This window comes from Erinaceus europaeus, chromosome 9, assembly GCF_950295315.1.
Source record: "Erinaceus europaeus chromosome 9, mEriEur2.1, whole genome shotgun sequence".
NCBI classification, from domain to species: domain Eukaryota; kingdom Metazoa; phylum Chordata; class Mammalia; order Eulipotyphla; family Erinaceidae; genus Erinaceus; species Erinaceus europaeus.
This window is the reverse complement of record NC_080170.1, coordinates 78,595,487-78,619,167: the sequence shown is the minus strand read 5'-3', so window position 1 is coordinate 78,619,167 and position 23,681 is coordinate 78,595,487. Positions and strand designations below refer to the sequence as shown.

The following is a 23,681-nucleotide window of genomic DNA, read 5'->3' as shown; positions in this document are numbered from 1 at the left end:
AGGGATGCAGAGGTTACACAAGGCCCTATGCTAAATATGAATAGACATGAGTCCTAGGTCAGATCGATGGAGTTTATAGTTAATGGTATTTATATATTCTTCCCATATTTGGAAGCTACTCTCTGCCCTGATCCAGCTTTTTAATCCTAGTCCCAACTGTTGTACCATCTTCCCAGACAATACTTTCAGCCCACCTGCATGTTAGCTGTTGAGCCCAGGCAAAACTAGTAAAGTCATGGGCCCCTTAGAACATACCTACAATAGACTTCCTAGCTTCTTCCAGCATGAAGACCCCAAATCTCATCTGCTCTATTCTTACCTTTATGTTTCTGATATAAACAATTTGTTCTGCTTTATATCTTAATGCTTTTCAGCCACCAAGTTGCAGATGCTACCATGATGTCAACCTGATTTCCCTGGGCAGACGGCTTCACCAATGTGTCCTGGAACCCCACCTCTCCAGATCTCTGCTCCAGTAGGGAAAGATAGAAACAGGCTGGGGTATGGATCGACCTGTCAATGCCCATGTCCAGTAGAAAAGCAATTACAGAAGCCAGACCTCCCACCTTCTGCTCCCCCATAGAGATCTTTGGTCCATAGTCCCAGATGGATAAAGAATAGGGAAGCTTCCAATGGAGGGGATGGGATACAGAACTCTGGTGGTGGGAACTATATGGAATTGTACCCTTGTTATCCCACAATCTTGTTGATCATTATTAAATCACTAGTAAAAATACAATAAACAAAATAATTTTTAAAAGAGCTGAAGAGCTGGGCAGTGGTGCATCCGGGCTGAGTGCAAATAACACATGGCAATGCAAGCAGGGAGAGCCAGGTGGAGGCACACCTGGTTGAGAACACACACTACCATGCACTAGGACTTGGGTTCAAGACCACAGTCTTCACCTGCAAAGAGGAAACTTCATGAGCAATGAAGCAGATCTGCAGGTATCTTTCTCTTCCCTATGTCTGCCCCCAATTTCTCTCTGTCCTGTCAAGTAAAAAGAAAGAAAAGAAAAATGGGCCACCAGGAGCAGTAGATTTGTCATGCAAGCATCAAACCTCAGCAATATTCCTGGCAGCAATTAAAACAAAAAGAAATGAGAGTGACTTTCAATCGTGGGGTGGGGCCCATGGCCATGCACAGCCCATCATGCCAGCAGAAGACCATGGGAGCTGCCTTCCCTTTTGGGGAGCAAGAGCATCCTGGAGAGGCCTCTGTCAGCAGGTTATCAGCCAGAGGAGGACCAGGCAGCTAGGTAAACACCTCCAAGGAGGCATTCAAACTTTGCCTTGTCCCAGGCTCCCCTAGAAGCCAGACGTTCACTGCTTTAAATAAACAGAAGAGGGGCAGAGCATTCTCTCTGAAAGGAAAGAAAGACACCACCTGCCCTTTTTTCTTTATTTGATAGACTAGAGAGACACTAAAAGGGAAGGGAAAGATACAGAGACACTGCAGACCTGCTTCAGTAAATGTGAAGCACGCCTCCTGCAGGTGGGAACTGAGGGCTTGAACCCAGGCCCTTGCACATGATTAACAATATGCACTCAACCAGGCAAAGAGAGAGGATGGCTTAGAATGCCTCCGTCAATACTTTAGCAACTCAGGCCCTTGGCCAGAGGAGACAATGAAGCTACTAGAGGCAGAGCAGAGAAGTGGGGTGACCCAGCATCTGAGTCATGCTTCAGGGGTGAGGGTGCTGACAAAGAAGCATGGGACATGCCCAAGCTGAGGGGACAATCAGTGGGATAGGACAGAAAGTTGATGTGGCTTATGTGTATTCAAAGCTCCATTTCTATGTATAAAATAAGATGTTTTGAGGAGCTAGCATAGTGGTTATACAACAGCCTTTCATTCCTAAGGCACCAAAGGTCTTAATTCCCATCACTACCATAAGCCAGAGATGAGCAGTGCTCTGGTATACAGTCTTATGCCAGTACAGACCATAATCGTACTAGCTCTGCACAGCTCTAGGGTACAGGTGAGGGGGATGGTGGGAACTGGCTGCATTGCCAGGATGGAGCTGCTGGCATCTGGCTGTCACCTGCGGATCCTGACAAGAGCTGTGTCAGGTATAAAAGTTAAAGGTCATCTCTTTGGTAATAAGTGTCATTAGAAATCAAAGGTGTAGAGCAATAAGCCATGCCTGGACTGTGTACCTCTTTATACAGAGCACTAAGAGGGCCACATGATCACTTCTGTGTGATTTATGCTCAAGCTAATGGAGACCTTGCACAAATCCACTGAGCAGCACTCTTCAAAGGGGCTGGGAAAGGCTGAGGGAGGGTGACAGACTGGAGAGGGCTGAGGAGATGAATCTGGCTCTGGGAGGGGAAAAGGTCTCTTAGGGAGAAATGGGTATGCTCAGAGTAAGGTCTATGGATCAGTTCCAAACATCACTGCAGAATCAGTTTCCCAGCTCACCATGGAGCTGAAATTATGTAAGTTTTCAACCTCAGGTGAGTGGGGTGAAGAAGGTACAGGAGCTCCCTGCAATAGGGTCACAATTTACCTGCATTTCCAAGTCTCAAAATGAAAAGCAGGAAATGCTGGAGTGAGGAGGTAGCTCTAAAGCAAGTTAAACTTCTGAGACCAGTGGACAATGAGAGGATTCTAGCTATGAATAAACTAAGGGTAGAAGACATTGAGGTGAGGGACTACTTTGGAAATCTGAGTATGGACTGGGTAGCAGATGACTATAAGAAATTGGTATGTGTGTGTAAGGTTGATAAAGAAAATGTCCTTAAAGTAGGACCAAATGTCCTTAATTGGGGCTTCCTCATCTAAAATATTTATGCTTTGAGGGGTAAAATATCCTTGTGTCTAAATTTACTTTAAGGAAATAAATGAAAAAAATACTAAAAATATTATACAGTGGGGGCTGGAAAAATAGCTCACATGGATAGTGCATCATGCTGCCAGGTTCCTACACAGCCCAAGTTCAAGTCGTCCCCCAGCTGCATTAGGCAAGCTTCAGTGCTGTGGTTTCTTTTCCTCTCAGTCATTGCCTCACTGCCTCTGCCTCTCTCGTCATCTGAAAAAAATCAGCTCAGATGAGTGAAACTCTAAGAAGGACAACAAAAAATTAATGATGGTTATATCTGGTGGGGGGTGTTCATTATATCAATTACTTAGATTTTTTTCCTGTGTTTAAAATATTACATTTTGTCCTGGGGAGATGGTATAGTGGATAAAGTGTTGGACTCTCAAGCATGAGGTCCCCAGTTCAATTCCTGGCATCACATGTGCCAGAGTGATACTCCGGTTCTCTTTCCCTTCTCTTCTTCACTCTCTCTCTTACAATAAATAAATATATCTTCAAAAATAAATTATTACATTATAGAAAGTAAAATCATGTATTTATTGTATGTATGTATGAATATATATATTCATACATATACACATACACACAGGAGCTTGCACAGGCCAGTCACCATCTCCTACTGTGACCCTACTATGAGCAGCTGCCCACCAGACATGTCACTTCCTTGAGAGTCGAATGTCTTTCCGCTGCGCCACCTCCTGGACCACAGGCACGTCACTCCCTAAAAGCACACTGCTCACTTCAAAGAAGTCACAGGCCTCCCTCACTGACACAGCCAATCTTTCAAAGAGCACAGGAGCACTTTTTGAGCACTGCCTTCAGAACCTGAAATCCATTCTTTGAAAGCAACAGAAAATTTATATCTTTTGAAGGTTGCTTTGGCTCATCTGGCAAGAATCAAGGTCACACAGACATAAACCTGGTGGGTACCCCCAGTGACTCTGTGCACAATGTGGTATAGGCTACAGTAGGGCCAGATGACTGGGGATGTGGGGAGTCTCTCATACACCAGGAAGCCCAGAGAGAAGTCTTCCACCCTGGAATGAGCATGTCATGCTCCTGTCATGGAGGAGACAGGCCCTAGCTTCCCAGACCCAATTTACAGATGAGGAACTGAAGACAACTGAGGACAGGACTGGAGGCCCTTTCCCTGCTGAGCTCAGCCCAGATCCCTGCCTATGCACCTTTACAGATCCCCTTCCCATACTGGGAGTCCCTGCATTCAGGAGCACTGAGATACTTACTGGGGCACAATGGTGATCTGGACAAAGCAGATGAAGAGGAAGACAAGCGAGGCACATGCCACATAGGCACCGAATCGGTCATCCACCTGCTTGGAGTACTGGGAACACACAACAGGGTGAGAGGGGGAGAGGGTCGTTCCCATTCCACCTGCTCCAACCCTACCCACCCCACACACCCGGAGCAGACCTGGCAGACCCCAGGGCCAGTGCTGACCTAGCTCTCAAGAAACTAAGGATGGCAAACCAGTAGTTTACACAGCAAGTGATGCCTAAGACTCAGAGGTCCCAGGTTCAAACTCTGGCAGCCAGAGCTGAGTCATACAATTCAAGGATGGGAAACAGCCAGCCTACAGGACTTATCATTTTGTCTGTCCCTGCCAAGGTAACTAAGACAAGTAGGACATGAAATTCAATAAATCTAGGAGCTTTCTTCAGAGCAATACTAAGTGCTGGTTTTTAAGCAGACGATTTGGTATGTTCCATGAATGATGTTATAAACATCCAAAGATTCATCTTGACAATCCAAAGATTCATCTTGACAGAAGAAAGGTTCCCCACTCCTGATCTGCATGCTAAGGAAGAGTTGCTCTAGTGACAGAATTGGCATAAATCACTGCTGCTTCTGCTTCAGAGAAAAGTGAGCTGGGACTCAGGGAGGTCAGGCTTCTTACACAAATAGAGCTCTTCTCAGAGGGTCCAACCATCAGCCCCGTTCCTCGCAAGACATCAGCCATTTCCACAAAGGCTGTGCCCCCCCCCCTCAGACAGGGGTTCATAACTCACTTCCAGTCCCTGTAGGAGAACAGAGTAAGAGCCCCTCCTTATTCTCCTAGTAGTTGTTTCTCCCTTAGCAGTGATGTGAGGTCACAGGAGCCTGTCTCAAAGGAGTAATAGGGAGAACCTGTATGCGGAACAGAGCTGGTAGCAGGTCAGGTTCTAGCTCTGCCACTTATTCACCAGGTGGCCTGGAGCAAGCTGCCCAACTAGCTTGAGCTTTAGCTGCTTCTCAGTCATTCTCTATGGAGACTGAACAAAGATATCTTGGCTGCCCCTTCCAGCTTTAATACTGTGGGGCTCCAGAGCACCTGAGGCAGCAGGCTGGCTCATCATGTAATCATGCTGTTGCTGTTGCTGATTACAAAGATGTAAATAGCAACTGACATTTACTGAACATCTACTATGTGGCAGGTACAGTGTATATGCAGGAACTCTAAATTATTTATTTGCCTTCAGAATTATCACTGGGGTTTGATGTTTGCTCCTGGCTGGTGGCCTTTTTTTGTTATTGTTGCCACTACGGGCTGGTGACCACACATACACATATACTTTTTTTTCCTTTGACAGGACAGAGAGAAATTGAAAGAGGAGAGAGAGGGAAAGAGAGAGACATTTGTAGACCTGCTTCACCAATTGTGAAATTTCTTGCCTGTAGGTAGGGGACTAGGGACTTGAACCTGGCTCTTTGCACATGGTAACAAGTGTCCCTCAACCATCTGGCCCCAACATGAAGGAACTTTTTAATTGTCACTCTGACTCTATGAATTAAGTAGTTAAATGTTCTCATTTCTGCAGATAAGAAAACTGAGACACAAGGAGGTTTTTAAAAAAGTCAATCTTTGGGGGCTAGCAAGTTATTCACCTCGACAGTACACCTGCTTTGCCATGTGTGCAACCCAGGTGTGAGTCTAGCCCCCATCACACTGGAGGAAGCTTTGGTGCTGTGGCTGGTATCTTTCCCTCTCTCCCTCTGTCTCTCTGTCTCTGTTTTTCTATCTGTAGAATAAGACAGAGCAATGAAGCCCCAGTGATGACTAAAAAAACGTGGTCCCTTTCAATCAAGGGATTCTCTATAGGTACTACTTTGTAATGTAGCATCAGAGGTGGGGAGCTGGGGTGACAGGAGAGTATCTGCACACCCCTGGTCCAGGGGCCTCGCTTCCCACCCAGTGCTCTGTACCTTCTTCTCTAAGTCAGGCTCCCTGAAGGTCAAGAGGAACTTGCGGACATGCTCGGACCGCAGTCTGTCGATGCTCCTGGCGTCAATTGCACGGCCCAGAAATTCGTCTACTTCATCTTCAGGGTTGGCACTTTCTTGGGCATTCCTGGGAGTAAGAGGAGCAAACACAGGCAGCTGACCACCAAGGGGCGCCATTAGTGGGGCTCCTACCCATGAGAGAAGCCCTGCAGCTGCCCAAGACCAGATGCACAGTTAAGACTGTGCATGTGGCTCATTTTCCATGGAGGGTGTTGTGAACGGAGCTTATGGAAGACTGCAGATGCCCCCTCCCCCAATGCTCCACTCCCTAGTTGGGGCAGCAGGAATAAAGAATGACACGTTACTCACTTGTCCTTGGGGTCTTCAAAGCCCTGAATTCAGGAGAGAAACAGAGGAGTGTATGAGAACAGAGTGGATCAGAAAGTGAGTCTCCCAGAGGTAGGACTGCAGGAGGCTTCGGTCACTGTCTCTCTACAGGTCACCAAGGCATCTACACAGAACATTGTCACTCAGCACTTCATTCCTCCTTCCTCCCAAGAATGTGACTAGGCTTGTGCTACAGGACATCTATATGCTAGACGGTAGGGATGCACTGGGACTTCATTTTATCCGAGTGTCTGAGCTCCTCAGTCTCCAGTTCCCTGTCAAGTTCTCTCAAATTTCCCCCCTTAGTTACCCCATCTGGGCTTGGCAGGTCCCCTGCCAACTCTGTCATTTAACCACACAGAAATAAAAGAAACTGCTAAGGTAATTAGCATACACCACATATATACACTGAACACACCTGAAATCCCTGGGAATTTGCACTTAAGAAAATTAAACTCAAGGGGCCAGGTGGTGGTGCACCTAGTTAAGTGCACATGTTACTGTGTAAAAGGACCCAGTTTAAGCCCTTGGTGTCCACCTTTGGTGGTGGGGGCAGCTTCAAAACCAGTGAAGCAGTGCTGCAGGTCTTTCTCTTTCTATCTCCTCTCCCCCTCTCAACTTTGTATTATAAAATTAGAGATTAAACTTGGGTTACCCACAGTAGCTGCCATTATTATTATGTATCTGGGAACCAACCTGTTCTTGTAAAGCCAGAGTTATCTGTAACAGGTCTAGTTCTGGTCTGGTCTGATGCTCATACCCAAAAATAGGGGTAAGAGTGGGAGAGCTTCTCATTGGTGGCCCACCTCACAGCTCTCCTAGAGATAACTCATAAAGTCCATGAGCGGACAGTGTGTCTTAGGGCATGGCTTGCTGTGACATAATAGAGGGTTCCTCAAATGGGGAGAAAGTAGAGTCCAGGAGGTAGGGCAGCAGGTGATGAAGGCTCAGGAATGCCAGTTCCTGGGTGGCACAGGTGGGCAGGATATGGATAGAGGACAGAGAATGGACTTTAGTCTCTGTGACCCAGCACTGACCACACTGCTGGGCCAACAGGCAGGATGGCATATGCCCACCTTAGATGAATACACCCACCAAGGACATGGTTTGGAAACAAAAAGCAGGAATTCTGTGAGTTCCCAGCACTAGTGAAACCTCTGCTTTGCATGATGCACTCATGTGGGGATGGGGGCTTGAACTCAGGTTCTTAGGCATGGCAGAGTGTGTGCTCTATTGGGTGAGGTACCCTCGCTCTCTTTTGAAAATATTTATTATATGTGAGGCAGAGAGTCTCACATGAGACTGAAAAGAGAGCAGCTGAAACACCATTCCAGTACACACAATGCTTTGGATTGAACCAGGAACCTCAGGCATATAAGTCCAATGCTCTACCAACTGAGCTATCTCCCAGGTTGCATGTCAGTACCTTTCTAATAACAGCTCTCACTCACTGCTTAATCTAATTACCAGCCCTTCACCCTGTCTCCCGTGGATGATGGGTCAAAGCTCTGCTTTTGCAGATGTTTTTTAAAGATCTCTGGTCAACTTGACTCCAACATCAAGGGTACTCTTACTAGAGCAGCTGACTGGCTGGGCTCAGGGGCCAGACGTGGGGGGCTGTGATGTGTGTCCCTCATCACCTAGCAGGAGGGGGCCTCTTCCACAAGCTGCAGTGGAGGTGCCTGGAGCCTGTCCTGGGGCACTTTTCCTTCTCTCCCATTGGGCCCTGAGAGAGGCAATTAACCCCCAGGCCTTTCCAGCAGCGCCTCCCTGGAGATTGCTTTTCCCCAACTACAATCCTGCTAATTCTTCCCTGGCTCCTTGTCCTAACAAGGGTGAATAAGGCTGCCAAGCCTGCGTTTTTCATCTAGACTGCCTCCTCTGAGGCTCCGAAATAAATCCAGACTTCACTAAATGGAAAAAGAACTTACAGGAGATTCTGGACAGAGAGACAGGCGCCACCTGGCACCTCACCTCTCCTCCTCTTTCTTCCCCACTTCCCATTATCTTCAGCTCCCCCAGTCTCTGCTCGCTTCCCATCTTCCTCTCCCCTGTTCCTCTTTGCTTCTGGCTGGTGGACAGTTCTCCTCTCTTCATCTTGCTTTTAACACTTCCATCCCCGTACTCCCTTCTGATAACTGGACCCTCCTGGTCACAAGGGCACAGGGTCCTCAGATTATTAGAGGGTTGGGGTGAGCACAAGGAGGGTCCACCAATTGCTTTTGGCTTTGGGACAAGGCTCCAAGGAAATACTGGAACCCTAGGAGCACTGATGGGCCCTTCTGTAGCACCCAAGCTAAAGGCCTAGGAAAAAGGCTAGATCCCTGCCACTCTGTTCCCTCACAACCTGGTAGTCCCATGGGTCACTTCTTTTTTTTTTTTTTAACCAGAACACTGTTCAGCTCTGGTTTATGGTGGTGCAGGGGATTGAACCTGGGAGTCTGGAGCCTCAGGCATGAAAGTCTATTTGCATAACCATTATGCTATCTATCCACCCCCCAACCATGGGTCACTTCTTTATAATCAAAGTTCTAGGATTTTCTCTGGGGTTTTGTGCCTGCACCATTCCGGCACTCCTGGCAGACGTTTTCTCAGAGTATGAAAGACAGAGAGGAATAAAGAGAGAAGGAGAGGCAACACAGCATTGCTTTACCACTCATGTAGCTTCCATTTGCATAGTGATCCAGTGTAGTGGCCAGGAGTTCAAACTCAAGTTCTTGTGTCTGATAAAGTGTGCACTCTACCAGGTGAGCTATCTCCTATCAAGCTTTTAAATGAAGGTTTTGACTCAATTTTTCTGTGTGTGTGTGTGTGTGTGTGTGTGTGTGTGTGTGTTTTACCAGAACACTGCTCAGCTTTAGTTTATGATGGTGTGAGGGGATTGAACTTGGGACTTTTGGTGCCTCAGGCATGAAAGTCTGCCTTACATAATCATTATGCTATCTTCTACTACTTGTCAGCTAACAAGAAGCAGAGTGGCTGAGCCAGCCCCTCCCTCTGACTCCAGACTCTGCTCACAGACTAAGCATGAAGTCTACCTCTGATCCTTGCTGCTGCAGTTTAACCCTAGGCTAGCTCACAGTGCCCTAACTTGGGGATTCCCCTACCCAGGCTCTGCAAGCAGCAGGTAGCACCTGCCCCTCCCCCAACCCCTACTCATGGGTGACTCTTGTTGGGAAGCCAGCAGCCCTGAGCTAAGAGTCCTGCCTTGACCTGGAAGCTGAGCTCACAGATGCAGAGAAAGGGAATCCTGGGGCCTCACCTTCCAGCTTCTCCCTTCCTGCTCACTTCCTCCCTCTATCACACCAGCAGAACCCTGCAAAGTATCTTAAATCTAATGGACCCTGGTTGTACAGTGATGGTTGAAGTTTGCCCCTTGAGGGTCCCTTGAGATGGAGGCAGAACACCCCTCCCCCCACAGCCCCTATTCTTACAACATTCAAATTCCCATAGTTGGGCTACAGTCAGTGCAGAGGGCAGGGGGCACCATCCTGGCACCTGCCCCAAAGTGCTGGGAGCAACTAGAGCCAAAGGATGGCACAGGAAACATACACGGCAGGTGCTGAAGGGGCATTTGCCAAACCCATGCCCACCCTGACCCCAAAGGCCCCTGCCAGACAGTGACAGGAGTCCACCAGGGGCTCTGGCTGGACTCTTGAGTTCACCAGGAAGGGTCAGCATGCTCTTTCAGGAGGGATGGAAGGAGAGCAGTTGTTCTAAGCCCAGTTAGGTGCAGCCAGCAGGCTAGGAGGGGCCTGGGGTCAGAAGCTGGGATGAGCCCCCATCAAGCTTTCTTTCCTTTTTTGGGGGGGCAAGAGGCAGGGCGTAGAGGGGAGAGAGGAGCAGTGCAGACAGAGAGAAACATGGAGAGAAAGGGGTGCAGAGGGTAGAGATGGGGTTGGGGTGCATGTGTCAGGTGCCTGCACAGCCAGTACCCTGACAGTGTAGAGCCAACAATGCTAAGCTTTCATTATGTGTCTTTAGATACCCTCAGGCAACACAAGGTGCCTGCCAGTTCCCACCCCCACCCCGGGTGGCACCTGTGTGCCCACCCTGGCCACTCACCATGCGCTTCATCTCCTTGGACACCTGGTTGCCACTCAGGTGGTTGTAGAAGGGGCGCTCGGCCCCCCAGTGGGGTGGGTTGTGCCCAATGGAGTTGGTTCTCTGGCGGTTCATCTTGGCGATCATGGCCTTCTCTTCTTTCTGGGGGAGCAACGCAGATGCCATCAGTGGATGAGCCCCAATGGGGAGGATCTCATCCCTCCTCCCAGGTGCCTGGCCAGGTGGGGGTGGAGGCCGCAGCCCCTCTTTTTTCTGTGCAGCCTGGAGCCCAGAGACCTTCTAAGCAGATATCCAACACCACTCCCCTCCACTATGCTTCCCAACACCAGCCCTGGCGAGCCTGGGTGGGAGCAGCAGAGCACAAGCATGAGGCTGAGCTTGTGTGAAAGCAAAGGGGCCAGGGCACCTCTCACTGGGACTGACGGCCACAGGGAAAGCAGGGTGAGAGGCTTGGGGCTCCAGTTTACAGTTCACTTATCCAAAACTAGCTAAGCAGGCAGTATAGGCAGTATAGCAGGATAGGCCCTGCTAGTCAAAGGAAGTAGCTTCCAGAGGTTCATGTCACTAGAATGAGTTTCAGGGACCAAGCAGTAGTATAACTGGTAGAGTACATGTGTTACCATGTGTGAGGACTCAAGTTTAACCCTAGGTCCCTACTTGAGGGGTAAAGACAAAGTGCTGATGGGGCAGCCCAGGAGGCCCTCCCAACTCCCTCCCTGGGTGTAGAAAATAAACCTGTTAGGTCAGGTGTGCAGAGGGAGGGGGTCGGTGGCCTCAGCTGACATAATGTGTGTGTGTGTTTTTTGGGGGGCACTCTCTGACTTCATTTCATATTTTCTGGACCGTCTGTCAGGCTGGTAGAACCTGGACCCAGAGAACCTAGGATAGCAGGGGAAACTTCAGGCTGTGGCTGGAAGGTAGGGCTGCAGAGAGAAGGAATGTGGGAGGAAGGCCTGGGAAGATATCAGTTCAATGACACCGTCGGCCAAACCAAGCAAATGTGTAAAGCCATTAGGAACTCTCCCCAAAGTGCCCTAGATCCTTCTTGCCCCTTAGTGTCTATGGATGAGCCAGATAAAGCTTCCACAGAAGCCAGTGACAGGACCTGTCTCCTGGGGTGCACAGCAAGATAAGATACCCCAGAATTGTTATTTCTGGGGTGGGCATGTACCTGAATGAGTCCTGCCTACTTTAAAAATAAATCAGCTTTTACTGAGCTGTCAGAGCACCATCTTGCATACCCGAGGCTTCAGCGATCATAGGTACAATCCTCGGCACCACTGGATGCCAGAGCAGTGTTTTGGTCCTCTCTCATTCTCTGGCTCATAATAAATAAATATTTAAAAATGTTAACTGTGGAGCGTTGGAGAAATAGCAAAATGGTTATGCAAACAGACTTTCATGCATGAGGTACCAAAGGTCTCATATTCGATCCTCAGCACCGCCATAAGAGTTAAGCAGCGTTCTCATTAAAAAAATAATAAATCCCATGCAATAAAAACCATAATCTATCATTTTTTTTTTCTCTCAGAGTTATCACTGGGGCTCAATGCCTACACATGAATCACTTCTTCTGGCAGCTTTTTTTCTTTGCTTTGTTTTTTTGTTTTGTTTTATTTGGTAGGACAAAGAGAAATTGAGAGGGGAGGGCATGATAGAGAAGGCGAGAAACAGAGTAGTAGCACTTGCTTCACCACTCATGAAGCTTCCTTCACTGAAGGTGAGGACAAGGGGCTTGAACCCAGGTAGCTGAACACTATAATGTGTGTGCTCACCCTGGTCCCAACCATAATTGATCAAGCAGTCAACCAATCTATCTATCCATCTATCTGTCTCTGCTTCTCTCTGAAATCATTTTTAAAGAAAATTATTAATAAGGGCTGGTGGTGCCGCACCTGGATGAGTGCACATGTTACAGTGCACAAGGACCCAGGTTCAAGCCTTTGATTCCCACCTGCAGAGGGAAAGCTTTGCAAGTGGTGAGGCAGTGCTTCAGGTTTCTCTCTTTCTCCCTCTCTATCATACTCTACCCTCTCGAATTTTGCCTGTCTCTACCTAATAAATAAAGATAATAAAAATAATTTTAAAAAGAAAAGTATTAACTGTGTTGTCATTCAAGATTCTTCTTTGAATGTTTCTCATGTTTTAATTTTGCCTTTAGTCTAACTTCTTAGGAAACAAACAGAGCAGTTCTCTGCCAGAGGGCTCTGACCAATAGATACATTTAGTTGAAAGATCCTTAAGTAAAGGGCATTTTAATCTGGGTAAGATGGATAAAATGTTCTCTTCATTCCCTTAAAAATTAAGAACATGGAACATGACACTATTAAAAATAGAACACTGAAGTCTGCTAATAATTCAGTTTTACATTTTGGCAAGTGTGGGCTGAGACAAAGGAAGAAAAAGAAAGGGACTAGGAAGTGAAAAAAGTTCAAGAGACAAAAATACAAAAGTCTAAGGGGGGAAAAGGGGTAGGAGAGAATAAAGTTTCACCTAGCTGAGGCTACAGGGAAGGAGGGGGTGGCGATAAAACGCATGGCTTGCCCTTCACTTTCAGCCTATGACCTTCCGGTGCCTGGTTGCTACCTGACTTGAGATTTGTTCATATTTGCAATAAGCAGAATGAAAAATTCCCTCTTTGATATTAGCCTGTGTGGCCTCTAACATTTATGTTCCTCCCAAGAACTAAGAGGGAATTCATGACTTGACTCAAGGTAGAAGAAAGAAGAGAATGAAACTGCAGGCAAAGAAAATGCACCCCCTGCCCCATGGGGCAGGAAAGACAGCATAATAGTTGTGGAAAAAGACATTCATGCCTTAGGCTCCAAAGTCTGGGTTCAGTTCAATCCCCTGCACCACCATAAGCCAGAGTTGAGCAGTGCTAAAGATAAAAAATCTTCCCCCCATAAGAATGGGCCCCATTGGCCCAGCCCTTACCCGCTTCTGGGTGCAGCGCAAGATGAGGAAGGTTTCGATGCTATGCTCCTTGAGGTAGGCATTGCGCTCACCCCCACAGCCCGGCTCCACCTCGTAGTCCCCGTTCAGGTAGTTGAGTGTGGCCTTGGTGATGTGGATGCGTCTGTAGGGCACAGAGTAGAGGGGAGAACAGAAAGAAAAAGTGACTTCAGAACCCCAGCTCCCATAGCAGAACCAAAGGGCAAGGAATTCAATCACAATTCACACACATCCCAGAGCCCCAAATGGGCTCAAGCGCCAGCTTCAACCTCCACTCCCACTTCCACTCCTCTAACACCATCAGTTTGACTTCAATAGACCCCTTCCCAGCTTGTGGCCATCACAACCTCCCCATCTCATGCTGAGGTCATATTACAGAACAAGATGACAAAGTAGTGCATGTGAGTGAAGCACTGGACTCTCAAGTATGAGGGTTCAAGTTCAATTCCCAGCATTGCATGTGCCAGTGATGATCTGGTTTTCTCTTTCTCTCACTAGTAAATCTGTCAGTCTTAAAAAAATCATATGAGGAAGTCAGTAGATGGCTCACTTAATAGAGCACACACTTAACCATGTGCAAGGACAATCCCTAGTTCAAATCCCTAGTTACCACATGATTGTGTCTGCATGGAGGAAGATTGAATGGTAAAGCAGTATTGTGATGTTTCTCCTCTCTGCCTCTCAATCTGTCTTTAGAAGAAAGATTCTGGGCACAGTGGAATTATGCAGACATAGAGACACAGAGAAAACATTAGTAGCCAAATATAAATATGAAAGTAAAGAATATGATAAATTGTTAGCCTACCTCTGGTCCTATAAACTTTGTGTATCTACTCTGAAGTCAGCAACAGCTCCTGCTGACTGTAGAACTGAGTCCAAATTCCCCCTGCCTGGTAGGAACAACCTTCTTAACACAGGTACTGCTTCACCCACTGGTCCCTAAAAGACCATCTGTTGTCTGCATTGCGTGAAACACCATGCTCTTCCATGCCTATGCCCACCTGCTCCTTGTTCTTTCTGCCTGGCATGCCTTCCCTACCCCACCTTCCTTACCTGTCTGAATACAACCTGAAGTCCAGGCCAACTCACACTCACTCCCTCTTCTTCATTTCTGTGCCAACCAGAAATGAACCATGCTTCCTCCTCTAGGACTTCCCAACAGCTAGTCCTAAGCTAACACACTGGTGTGACTATCTCCAAGGTGAAGACTGGGTGAAGGGTGCAAGGAGCCCCCAGTGTGGAATAAGCAAGGTGTCACACAGGAAAATTCCCCCTTAAACCTGGCCACTCCCACCCACCCCTCATACCCACACCAGCCCTTCTCCCCAGTATGGTCACCCTGGATGGGCTTGGGTGAGGAGTAGGTGTGGGTTCTACAATTCCCTGACCCTCACTCACCCGGCCTTGCCCCCAGCTTCCATGTGGTTGGCCAGCGTGACATCATTAGACCAGACATCGAACTGCCACTTCCTGAGACCAAGGACACCGCAGTGTACTCGCCCACTGTGAATTCCCACGCGCATGTTCACGTTCACCCCAGTCACCTCCCGGACCAACCTGGGGAAGAAGCAGGGGTGAGGCTGGGGGGCAAGGGATCAGGTTAAAAGGGCCAGGGCTCAGGCACTGGGTCAGGTCCGAGTCAAAGGATCATTTCCTTTAAATCCAGAGGCTGAGGTTTGGGTCAACTCCAAAGGCAGGGTTTGGGTCTTGAGGCTCAGGTGCAGACATGAGAGGCGCTATTTCTTGATGTGGCCACAAGGTGGCGCTGAACCTCACAACAACACCCCAACCCCTCAACCCCAACCCCCCAATCCTCACTTGGTCAATTAAATGGTGCTGGGAAGATGTAAATGTACATCAGCACCGACTTAAGAGCCAAACAGGTAAGTTATAGCCACTCCGGGCCCTATTCATATAATGCTCTTGGATAAGCCACATTGCTGCAGGATAATAGAGGAAGATAGCTAAGGAGTTAGAGAGGACCTATGTCCTGTTCAGGCAAGACGGGGACCCCAGCCAGACACAGGAGACTAGGGATGTCTCCTATGCTAGAAGATAGCCCCACTGATCCCCATGTGCCCCCAAGGGTCTCCAGTTCATGAGCAAGTCCCCTGTGGCAAAGGCTTGGGTGGGACCTAAGCTCTCTAACTCCAGGTACATGCATGGGGCCCAGAGTCTGCAGGGGCCTTGGGGCTGCTTCCCACCATGTACTTTTAAGGCCTGGCCCTGCCTTCTTGTCTTGACAGGGGTGTCCCTTGCCATTGGGGGCCAGCAGTCTGACCTGGCTTAGCCAAGGGCTTTCTGGTCCACCTCACGCCACTAGAAAGAGTCTGACACCAACCACCAGGAAAATTCTGACAACACACATTTCTCCTGTCCTGGGGTTATCAAATCCCTTCACTGAAGCTGTTCCTCCCATCTACCTGGCCACTTGCTAAGGAGGTTGGGGGGACTTGGAATCTTATTCTGGCTGAATTCAGGGGCCACCTCCTTTAGAAAGCTTCTAGTAGTCTTCAGAGTAGCCTTCTTTCCCCTCCTTGGCCCTCTCAGCACAGTTTGCCTTTCTCACCTGGTAGTGTCCACTCAGCAAGGCTGGTCTGAGAGCAGATGGCCCCACCTCTCTCCCTCAGCATCCTTGTGCTCTGGGCATGGGGCTCACAAGATCCCAGGACCCAAGAGACTGAGCCAAACAGGATGGGTTTGGACACCATTCTGGCCAGCTACTCTGACCTCTGACTTTGGTCACTGTAGTTTTTCTGCTGCCTCTACCATTTGCATGGTTTTAAATAACTGGACCTGGATGCAGTTTCTGATCTGCCCCTGGCTGACAGCTAAGCATGGCCTGTCCACATGATCAAGTACTGGCATTGCTTCTCTATCGAATCAGGGAGTGACGAAGAAGTGGCCGAAGAGCCTTGTCACCCTTGCTTCCAGGGAGGCTGATCTTTCTTAAATGTTTAAGAACACCTGGGTTTGAATTGGCTTGCCTTTTATAGGAGCACTTTAGGGACCTGTTGAAACTCCCGTGAGTCCAACCTTGCTCATCTGGAGGAGAAACAGGTGGGCTTGCCCTGGCTGAGTAGGTGTGAAGGGACTCCAGGAGTAGGAGTGTCAGGCCCTTGACCAGCACTGGGTTCAGTGTGACCTGTGCTTGCTCTTCTGCTGCCTTGGGGTGTGTAAAACCCTCCTCCTTCCTATAGGATGTGCCCCTGGGGAAATGCTTCCTGGGCTGCTGTCAGTAAAAGGAGCCCAGGAAGAGACTCAAATCCTGGAAAGACAGAGCAACTCTCTAGTGTGTGTGTTTGAGGAGATCAGATGTGGTTGTGGCCCATTCTTCCCTGCCTTCATCAGTCTGTCTATCCAGGCTCCTGCAGGCCAGTCTGGTTCTCAGAGTTTGGAACACTCTCCCTGCAGATGGATCCCCCCTGGGAGGTGAAAGGTCCCCCAGAGACTTACGAGATGGCCTCAATCATGTCCATGCCCATCTCCACACAGCAGTGGGCGTGGTCAGCCCTGGCTTCAGGCAGCCCAGAGACGCAGTAATAACAATCCCCCAGGATCTTAATACGTAAACAGTGATTCTCCTGGAAGGCAAATTAATTTCAAAAATTAAAAATAGTCGGAACGAGAAGTGGGAGGGAGAGACGCTGGAAGCAAACAAATTCACCCCGTGCCTGAAATAACTTGCCTTTTAGGGCAAGCACAGATGCAGTGTCAGGAGAATGAGTGGCCTCAGCTGGGGGCAGGCTTATCAGGGCCATGGGGGTGGAAGTGGGGAGAGTCAGCCTGGCAGCCCTCAGAAGGGCCTTCCAGCTGCCCCAAGCACAGAAGCCCATAGGTTCTCTGTAGAATCAGTGAGGAAGGGCCCCACCCACACCCAGTCCTCAGGGCAGCTCTGAAACTTGGCCTAAGACTCTCGACACAGTGCTCTCCTTCTGCTACATAAAGAAGCAGGGATTTCACCATGAGCTCACCTAACCCCCAGCCCGAGATTTAATCTACATATGTTCTTGCCCCACCAGCAAGTATACTATGCTGAAAGGAATCCTATGGGGCTGGAATGTCATAACGGGGCCTACCAGGTGGTGGCCAGCCAGGATTGATGTGGGCTGCTATCAGCCACCAGTTCCCAGCTGTCCCACCCAGTCTGGTTCCCACAAGTAATGTCAGGAAGCTAGGATGCTGGGACCAGAATGTCTGGAAAGCTCATGTGATGCCCAGGACCCTCATCTCACCAGCACTCAGGATAGTCACCACCAGGGAGGCCACCACCCTCATCCCCGGAGGCCCCATCCTGCCTCTACCAAGCTGAGATAGGCACAGCCACCTTGTTGAGAAGCCCTGACTCTACAGGGAGCCAGAGCATCATCCAAAGCTGTGAAGGCTGGGAAAGCCAGACAGAAATGGAGACGGGACCTAGGGAATGTACTATTCAGCCCTCCCAGGCCTTGAGACTTCCAGAGTATCAGGACCTCCTCTTTCTGGAAGCCTCTAGTGTCATGAGGCTGCCTGCAGCCACCCTGGGTTCACACTCACTCTCTCACTCTGGCCAGCCTCCCACAGAAAGTGGCTTGGTGGCTTGATGAAATTGTGCAACATATTCCTCAGGGCCTGGGCATTATCACCTGAAGACCTTGCCTCCACCCCCATCCATGGAGGCTCACCCGCTTGTTTCCTCTTTACCAGTGTTACTATGAAAGCACCTTCCAGCTGAGAGTGAGGCCAGGGCCAGCATGAGGCATGAGAACACATGACCATGCCCTTGGCAGGCCCTTTGCCCCTCATTCATCCTCACATCGCTCCCTTGGCAGGTCATGCCTGTATGGGCCCAGGACCACCCTCTTTCATCAGCCTGGATCAGACCACCTTCTGACCCTGACTCTGACATAGATGCCCGAGGGGGTGGGAAGGACTTACGGTGTGTGTGTGTGTGTGTGTGTGTGTGTGTGTGTGTGTGTGTGTGTGTGTGTGTGTTTAACTCACCGCAGCCAGCTTGTCGAAGCGGGCGAAGAGCTCATTGAGGGTCATGACGAGCTCCTGAGCTGTGCACTGGGACGCCAGGCTGGTGAAGCCCTCAATGTCGGCAAACAGAATGCTGGGGAGACAAGTGATGGGAGACCTCAAGTCAGGAAGGTCCGGGGTCACAGCCCAGCCTCCGTGTCAGGAGGGCAAGAGGTCAGCATGGTTTCTGGCGGGGGGTGGGGGGGCCTCCAAGTCTTCCTAAGGAACTGGAAGCCCAAGAATACTAGTCTCTCACTACTGTCTGGGAGGCACCATTCCAACTGTCTTTTCTGTACTCCAATAGCACCTCAACTCTTACTCCCACCAGGGAGGAAAGGAGAAGGTGCATGAGAGAAGGCAGCACGCACCTGCCTCAGGTGACCCCAGACAGGGCCTGACTCCCTGACTTTCAAATTCTCAGATGGTTTGACTTAGCTTTCTTGGGGGGTAGGAGACCTTTTGATATATCTGCTCCAGAAAGTGTTCCAGGCCAGAATGGAGGCCACAAAAAGGTCTCACTTCCCAGTGCCATACACACAGGGGATCTGGCCTCAAGCCCTGCAACCCAAGAAAGTGTTCTAGGAGGAACAGACTAAAAGAGAAGCCCAGGGAGGACACAAGGAAACAAAGACCCACTCGTTGGCATATTAGAAGCCCCCCCCCCAATTCTGTCCTTATCTTGGGTCCCACCATCCAATGCATCAGCTGGGCCTGCACAGCACATGTGCAGGCGCAATATCCAGGTGAGCTATTTTGTCAGCCTGATAATCTCTTTTACTAGCTAAGAAAACAGGCACAGAAAGGTTGAACTACCTGCCCCAGCCCACATAAGAAACTGGACCCAGTAGAGACAAAGTAACCCACAGAGCCAAGCTCAGAACAGAGTGAGGGGAGGCAGGACAGGGACCACCCCTAGGAACACTGGGGTATGAGCATGGACCAAGGGTTGAGGGACACATCCAGCATCACTGAGCTCTGACCCTGCACCTGCCTGAGCTACTGCATACTCAGTCTTGACCTACCAGCTACACCTGGGAGCTCTGCCTCACTCACTCCTCTCACTAGAGACCAGCCTGGCTCATGGAAGAATTGCCCCCACCTGAGCTCTCATCACATTAGCCCTATGGCTCCTACACCTGGTGTCCATTAGTCTCATGCATGCTTGTACTCGGAGAGGCCCCTGAGTTCTCTCCCCAGCAGGTTGGATTCCATTAGCCTGGGGTGGGGTTCAGCTACTGTGTTCATTACTTGTTTTAAGCTTCCCTAGCAATTCTAACATGCAACCAGGGTTGAGAACTGCTGTGCTTATTTCCTTGCCACTGTTCCAAGGTTGCTACCACCTTACTGAACTCTACATCCCCCTCCGCCTTCTGCTTCTCCTTCTTCCATTCCGATTGTTCCTCCAGAGCATTTTCACCATTTAATATGTCATTTCCCACTGTTGCCATTACATTAAGCAGGGGCAGGCTTTCAGCTTTGCATGGTAAAAGATATCTGAAGGTGCATGGTAGTGACTGGCTTGGCCATCAGGACCAGAGCCTGCTGTGTGTTGGAACTCATATTGCCAGCCTCATATCTCCAACAGACCCAGTTGTACAAAGCCTTGGCCAGTGCTGCTCTGACACCCAGGCCTTCCCATGGTCAGGGCAGACAGTGGTGCTGAAGGCCTGTGCCTTACAGAGAAACACTAAGGAGCAATGTTTTCTGCTCAGGAGGCTTAGAGCTCTGGGGAACAGGGGTCGAGTTGGGAGGAAACCAGGCAAGGTCTCAGGCCAAGTCTGGAGAAGTCAGTTCCTGGGGGTGAGATGCCCAGGCCAGCAGAGCAGTGAGCACCTGGAGACTCCCTATCTGTAGACTGGGGAGACCTAGCCATGGCCCAGTGGACTCTTCTGATTAACAGAGCTACCCCTGCAGCATGCCCTCCACTGGCTTCACTGGGCCCAGAGTTCATACTTCATGGGCCCAGTGTTCATACTTCATGGGGATTGAGTTTCTGTTTCATGAGATGAAAAGTGTTCTGGAGACAGATGGTAGGGACAACTGCACAACCACATGAATGAAGTTAATACCCCTGAACTGCATGCTTTACAAAATGGCCCAAAGGGTAAACTGCATGCTAGAAACATTCACCACAACTAAAGTCAGCAGTTAAGCAGATCATTAACAAAAGAGAAAAGACCCAAGCCCAGTGCCCACCCCCAACAGCAGTGGGGTGGTTGTGGGGGCAGTGTCCCCATACCACCTAGCTCTGCTTAGCCTCAGCCAGAATTCCCTAGGATCCACTAGTCCTTAATGGCTGTGAAGACAGTCCTTTGGAGGCTCAGGCTGTGTTATAATATAAGCTGTTGCCTAGGCACACATGTATTCAGGATAGGGCAATGTTTTCATGCAGAACAGGTAAGACTGCCCAGTCCATCTATTCCATTCATGCTTGGTACATAGTCACTGCTCAAGAAATGTTCTTAGCATGAATGAGACAATAATATAAAGAGCACTTATATCTTTAAAAGATAGAGGTAGAATTCAGAATTATCATTATTCTTTTATAAACTGGGGTGATTCACTGTTCTCTGGTCACGTTTCCCAGAGAGAGAGAAAGCCACCAAGTAATATTGGAGGGTGGGATAATACCCAACAGCCTAAAGCTTCCTTTGTTGTTATGTGTAATGCTGGGACTCAAACCTGGAACCTGCCCATGGCATGAAATCCTACCTGGAGAGTTATCTCCCCGCCCCCAGAGTTGTTTTTTTCACATCACAGTGGCTATCGGTGTGTTTGGGGTTCACTGCTCCACTTCCCAGGTGGCTATGACTAGAGGCAGACATTGTCTCACTCTGCTCACAAGGCGCACACACCTGCAGGCATCCAGACACCACACACGATGCCTTGTGGCCATTTGTTGTGACATACCATAATAGAATTTTGGGACATAGTATACCAATGGTGTCAGCCTACAAGCCGAGCTACAGACTTATGCAAACCTACAAGGGATTGTGAGTGTGTTGAAAGTGATGTAAGCATGAGCCTGCCCAAAGTCACTCTCTTTTCCTGGGCGCTCTAGCTGCCTGCTCCCCTCTCCAGGACCCGCCATGCTTCCTCTTCCAGGAGACTGAACATGTGTAGCCGAACTCTGGTAACTCATGGGCCCGGCCTAGTTTTATCTCTGTCCCATTGCCTACTTTGCTATACCTAAACAATACTGTTCTGTCCCACTGTATCACAATGTAATAAACTTTTGGTTGTCCCCAACCTGTGCCAGGCCTTCCCTGCAACCTTTTATTTACTATAGCCATTTTCATTCAGAACCATACCATAGCAAAGCCAGACATCACCATGACCTGGGGAAGGTAGCCAAGTTCTTGGAGGAGATGATGGATGACCTTAAAGGGGGAGGCTGGGGAGAAAAGGGGGAAGCTTAGACCAAGGGCCAGGCAGCCTTCCTAGGCCCTGCCGTCTCTGCAAAGGGAGTATCACCTGGTTTCCACACCTAGGTCAGCAGCCCCTCCACCAAGCCCCAAAACATTCCTGGGTCCTAGAAAATGAGGTGCTGATCAAGTTAGCATGACCTCCAGAGTCTAAAAAGATGGAGCCCTCTGAACCTCAATTCTACTGGAACTTGAAATGTTTGTCACCAGGAATCTGTTTTTTGTACCATCACTGAGAGGGAAGTAAATATGGAAAACACCAGAGGAAGTCAGGCACTGTTTTACTTATCGGAGAAAGAAGAGGAAAAAGGAAGGACACTTGGAAGCAGTAATAGGTGTAGGTGTGACTTAGGAAGGAAGTGAAGGTAGGACTGTAGAAGTGAATAAAAGTGGATACACACACACACATACACATGATAGATATATACACAGATAGACAGACAGACAGACAGACAGACAGATAGATAGATAGATAGATAGAGACAGTCAACCCATATCTGTGACCTGGGGAGAACTATTGTAGTTCTCACTAGAGGGGAATGGGAACACAGAACTCTGGTGGTGGAAACAGTGTGAATTATACCCATATTATAATTGTACAAATCAATATTAAATCACTAATAATAATAATAAGATGGATTCCTGAAAGGGCTGTTTCCTCAGCCAAGGATAAGTGCCCCCTAGAGGAGGCGCCAGATCTCCACCTGCACAGAGAGCAATTTCTGAAATGCTTTCTGGCATTCCCTTTCCCCCCACCTCTACAACTTAAGGTCTGCAGGAGGCTGAGAGAGCCTCCCTATACAGGATATGCTCTGCTCTGTGTAAGGGCCTGGTCAAGGCCCAGCACCACATGGAAACACTGTGGATAGTACTGGGGGAGCCCCATGGATGGTGGAGTAGTGCAGTAGTGTCTCCTTTCTCTGTGTCTATCTCTCCCTCTGTCCTCTCCCCACCCTTTCTCAAAAACAAAACACACACACACACACACACACACACACACACACACACACACACACAAATAAATGCCCAGGCTATGCTATCTGTGCATCCCAGGTTTGAACCTAGATCCACCACATTGGAGAAAGCATTGATGTTGTGGTGTCCTCCCCTATCTCCTCTGTTTTTATTATTTATTTATTTATTTATTTAGCCACCAAGGTTATTGTTGGGGCTCGATGCCAACAGTATGAACTCACTGCTCCTGGTAGCCATGTTTTTTTTCCTGTTTTTTTTTTTCTCTTTCTACTATATTTGGTAGGACAGAGAACAATTGAAAGGAGTTGGGGAGATAAAAGAGGGAGAAAGACAGACACCTGCATCACTGCCTCACCCTACAGGTGAGCATATGCAAGGCCCCAGTTCCAAAAACTGAGGACTGCATCATGGTGCAGAGCCCCCTTAACCAGGTGTGGACATGAAGGGTCCTACGGAATGCTCTGGGGGCCTTGTTGAGACATTACCTCTGGGTGTGGACCGACACCTTGCAGAGTGGGCAGGACAAAGGCTTAACATCCTCTACCTCATCTACCCTCCCAGCACCCCTGCAGGAATCCCAGGGCCTCTGAGCCTATGTGGTCCTCATCACACCTCTGACAGAATGACTGGACAGCCAGTGGCCTAACTCCTTCACCACTGGCATGCAGAGCACATATCTGCTGGGTCACCAGCCCCAATTTTGCAACTTCTAGAACAGTATGTGTCTTTTTTTTCCCCTCCAGGGTTATTATTTGGGCTTGGTGCTGGGACTATGAATCCACTGCTCTTAGCACCCATTTTATTGGATAGAACAGAGAGAAATTAAGAG

General features: G+C 49.0%; 1 protein-coding gene across 3 annotated transcripts in view; it reads right to left on the bottom strand.

Annotated features, from left to right (window-relative positions):
• The window catches only part of ADCY5 (adenylate cyclase 5), an 85,150-nt gene that overhangs the window by 29,180 nt on the left and 32,289 nt on the right, over window positions 1-23,681 (bottom strand). For all 3 annotated transcript variants that reach the window (XM_060198258.1, XM_060198259.1, XM_060198260.1), the window contains 8 exons: window positions 18,435-18,546; window positions 16,908-17,035; window positions 14,850-15,008; window positions 13,434-13,575; window positions 10,497-10,637; window positions 6,414-6,436; window positions 6,027-6,171; window positions 4,070-4,167 (listed from right to left, as the gene is read on the bottom strand). In XM_060198258.1, the coding sequence (XP_060054241.1) occupies window positions 4,070-4,167; window positions 6,027-6,171; window positions 6,414-6,436; window positions 10,497-10,637; window positions 13,434-13,575; window positions 14,850-15,008; window positions 16,908-17,035; window positions 18,435-18,546 (948 nt within the window). The remainder of the gene's footprint in view (window positions 1-4,069; window positions 4,168-6,026; window positions 6,172-6,413; window positions 6,437-10,496; window positions 10,638-13,433; window positions 13,576-14,849; window positions 15,009-16,907; window positions 17,036-18,434; window positions 18,547-23,681) is intronic.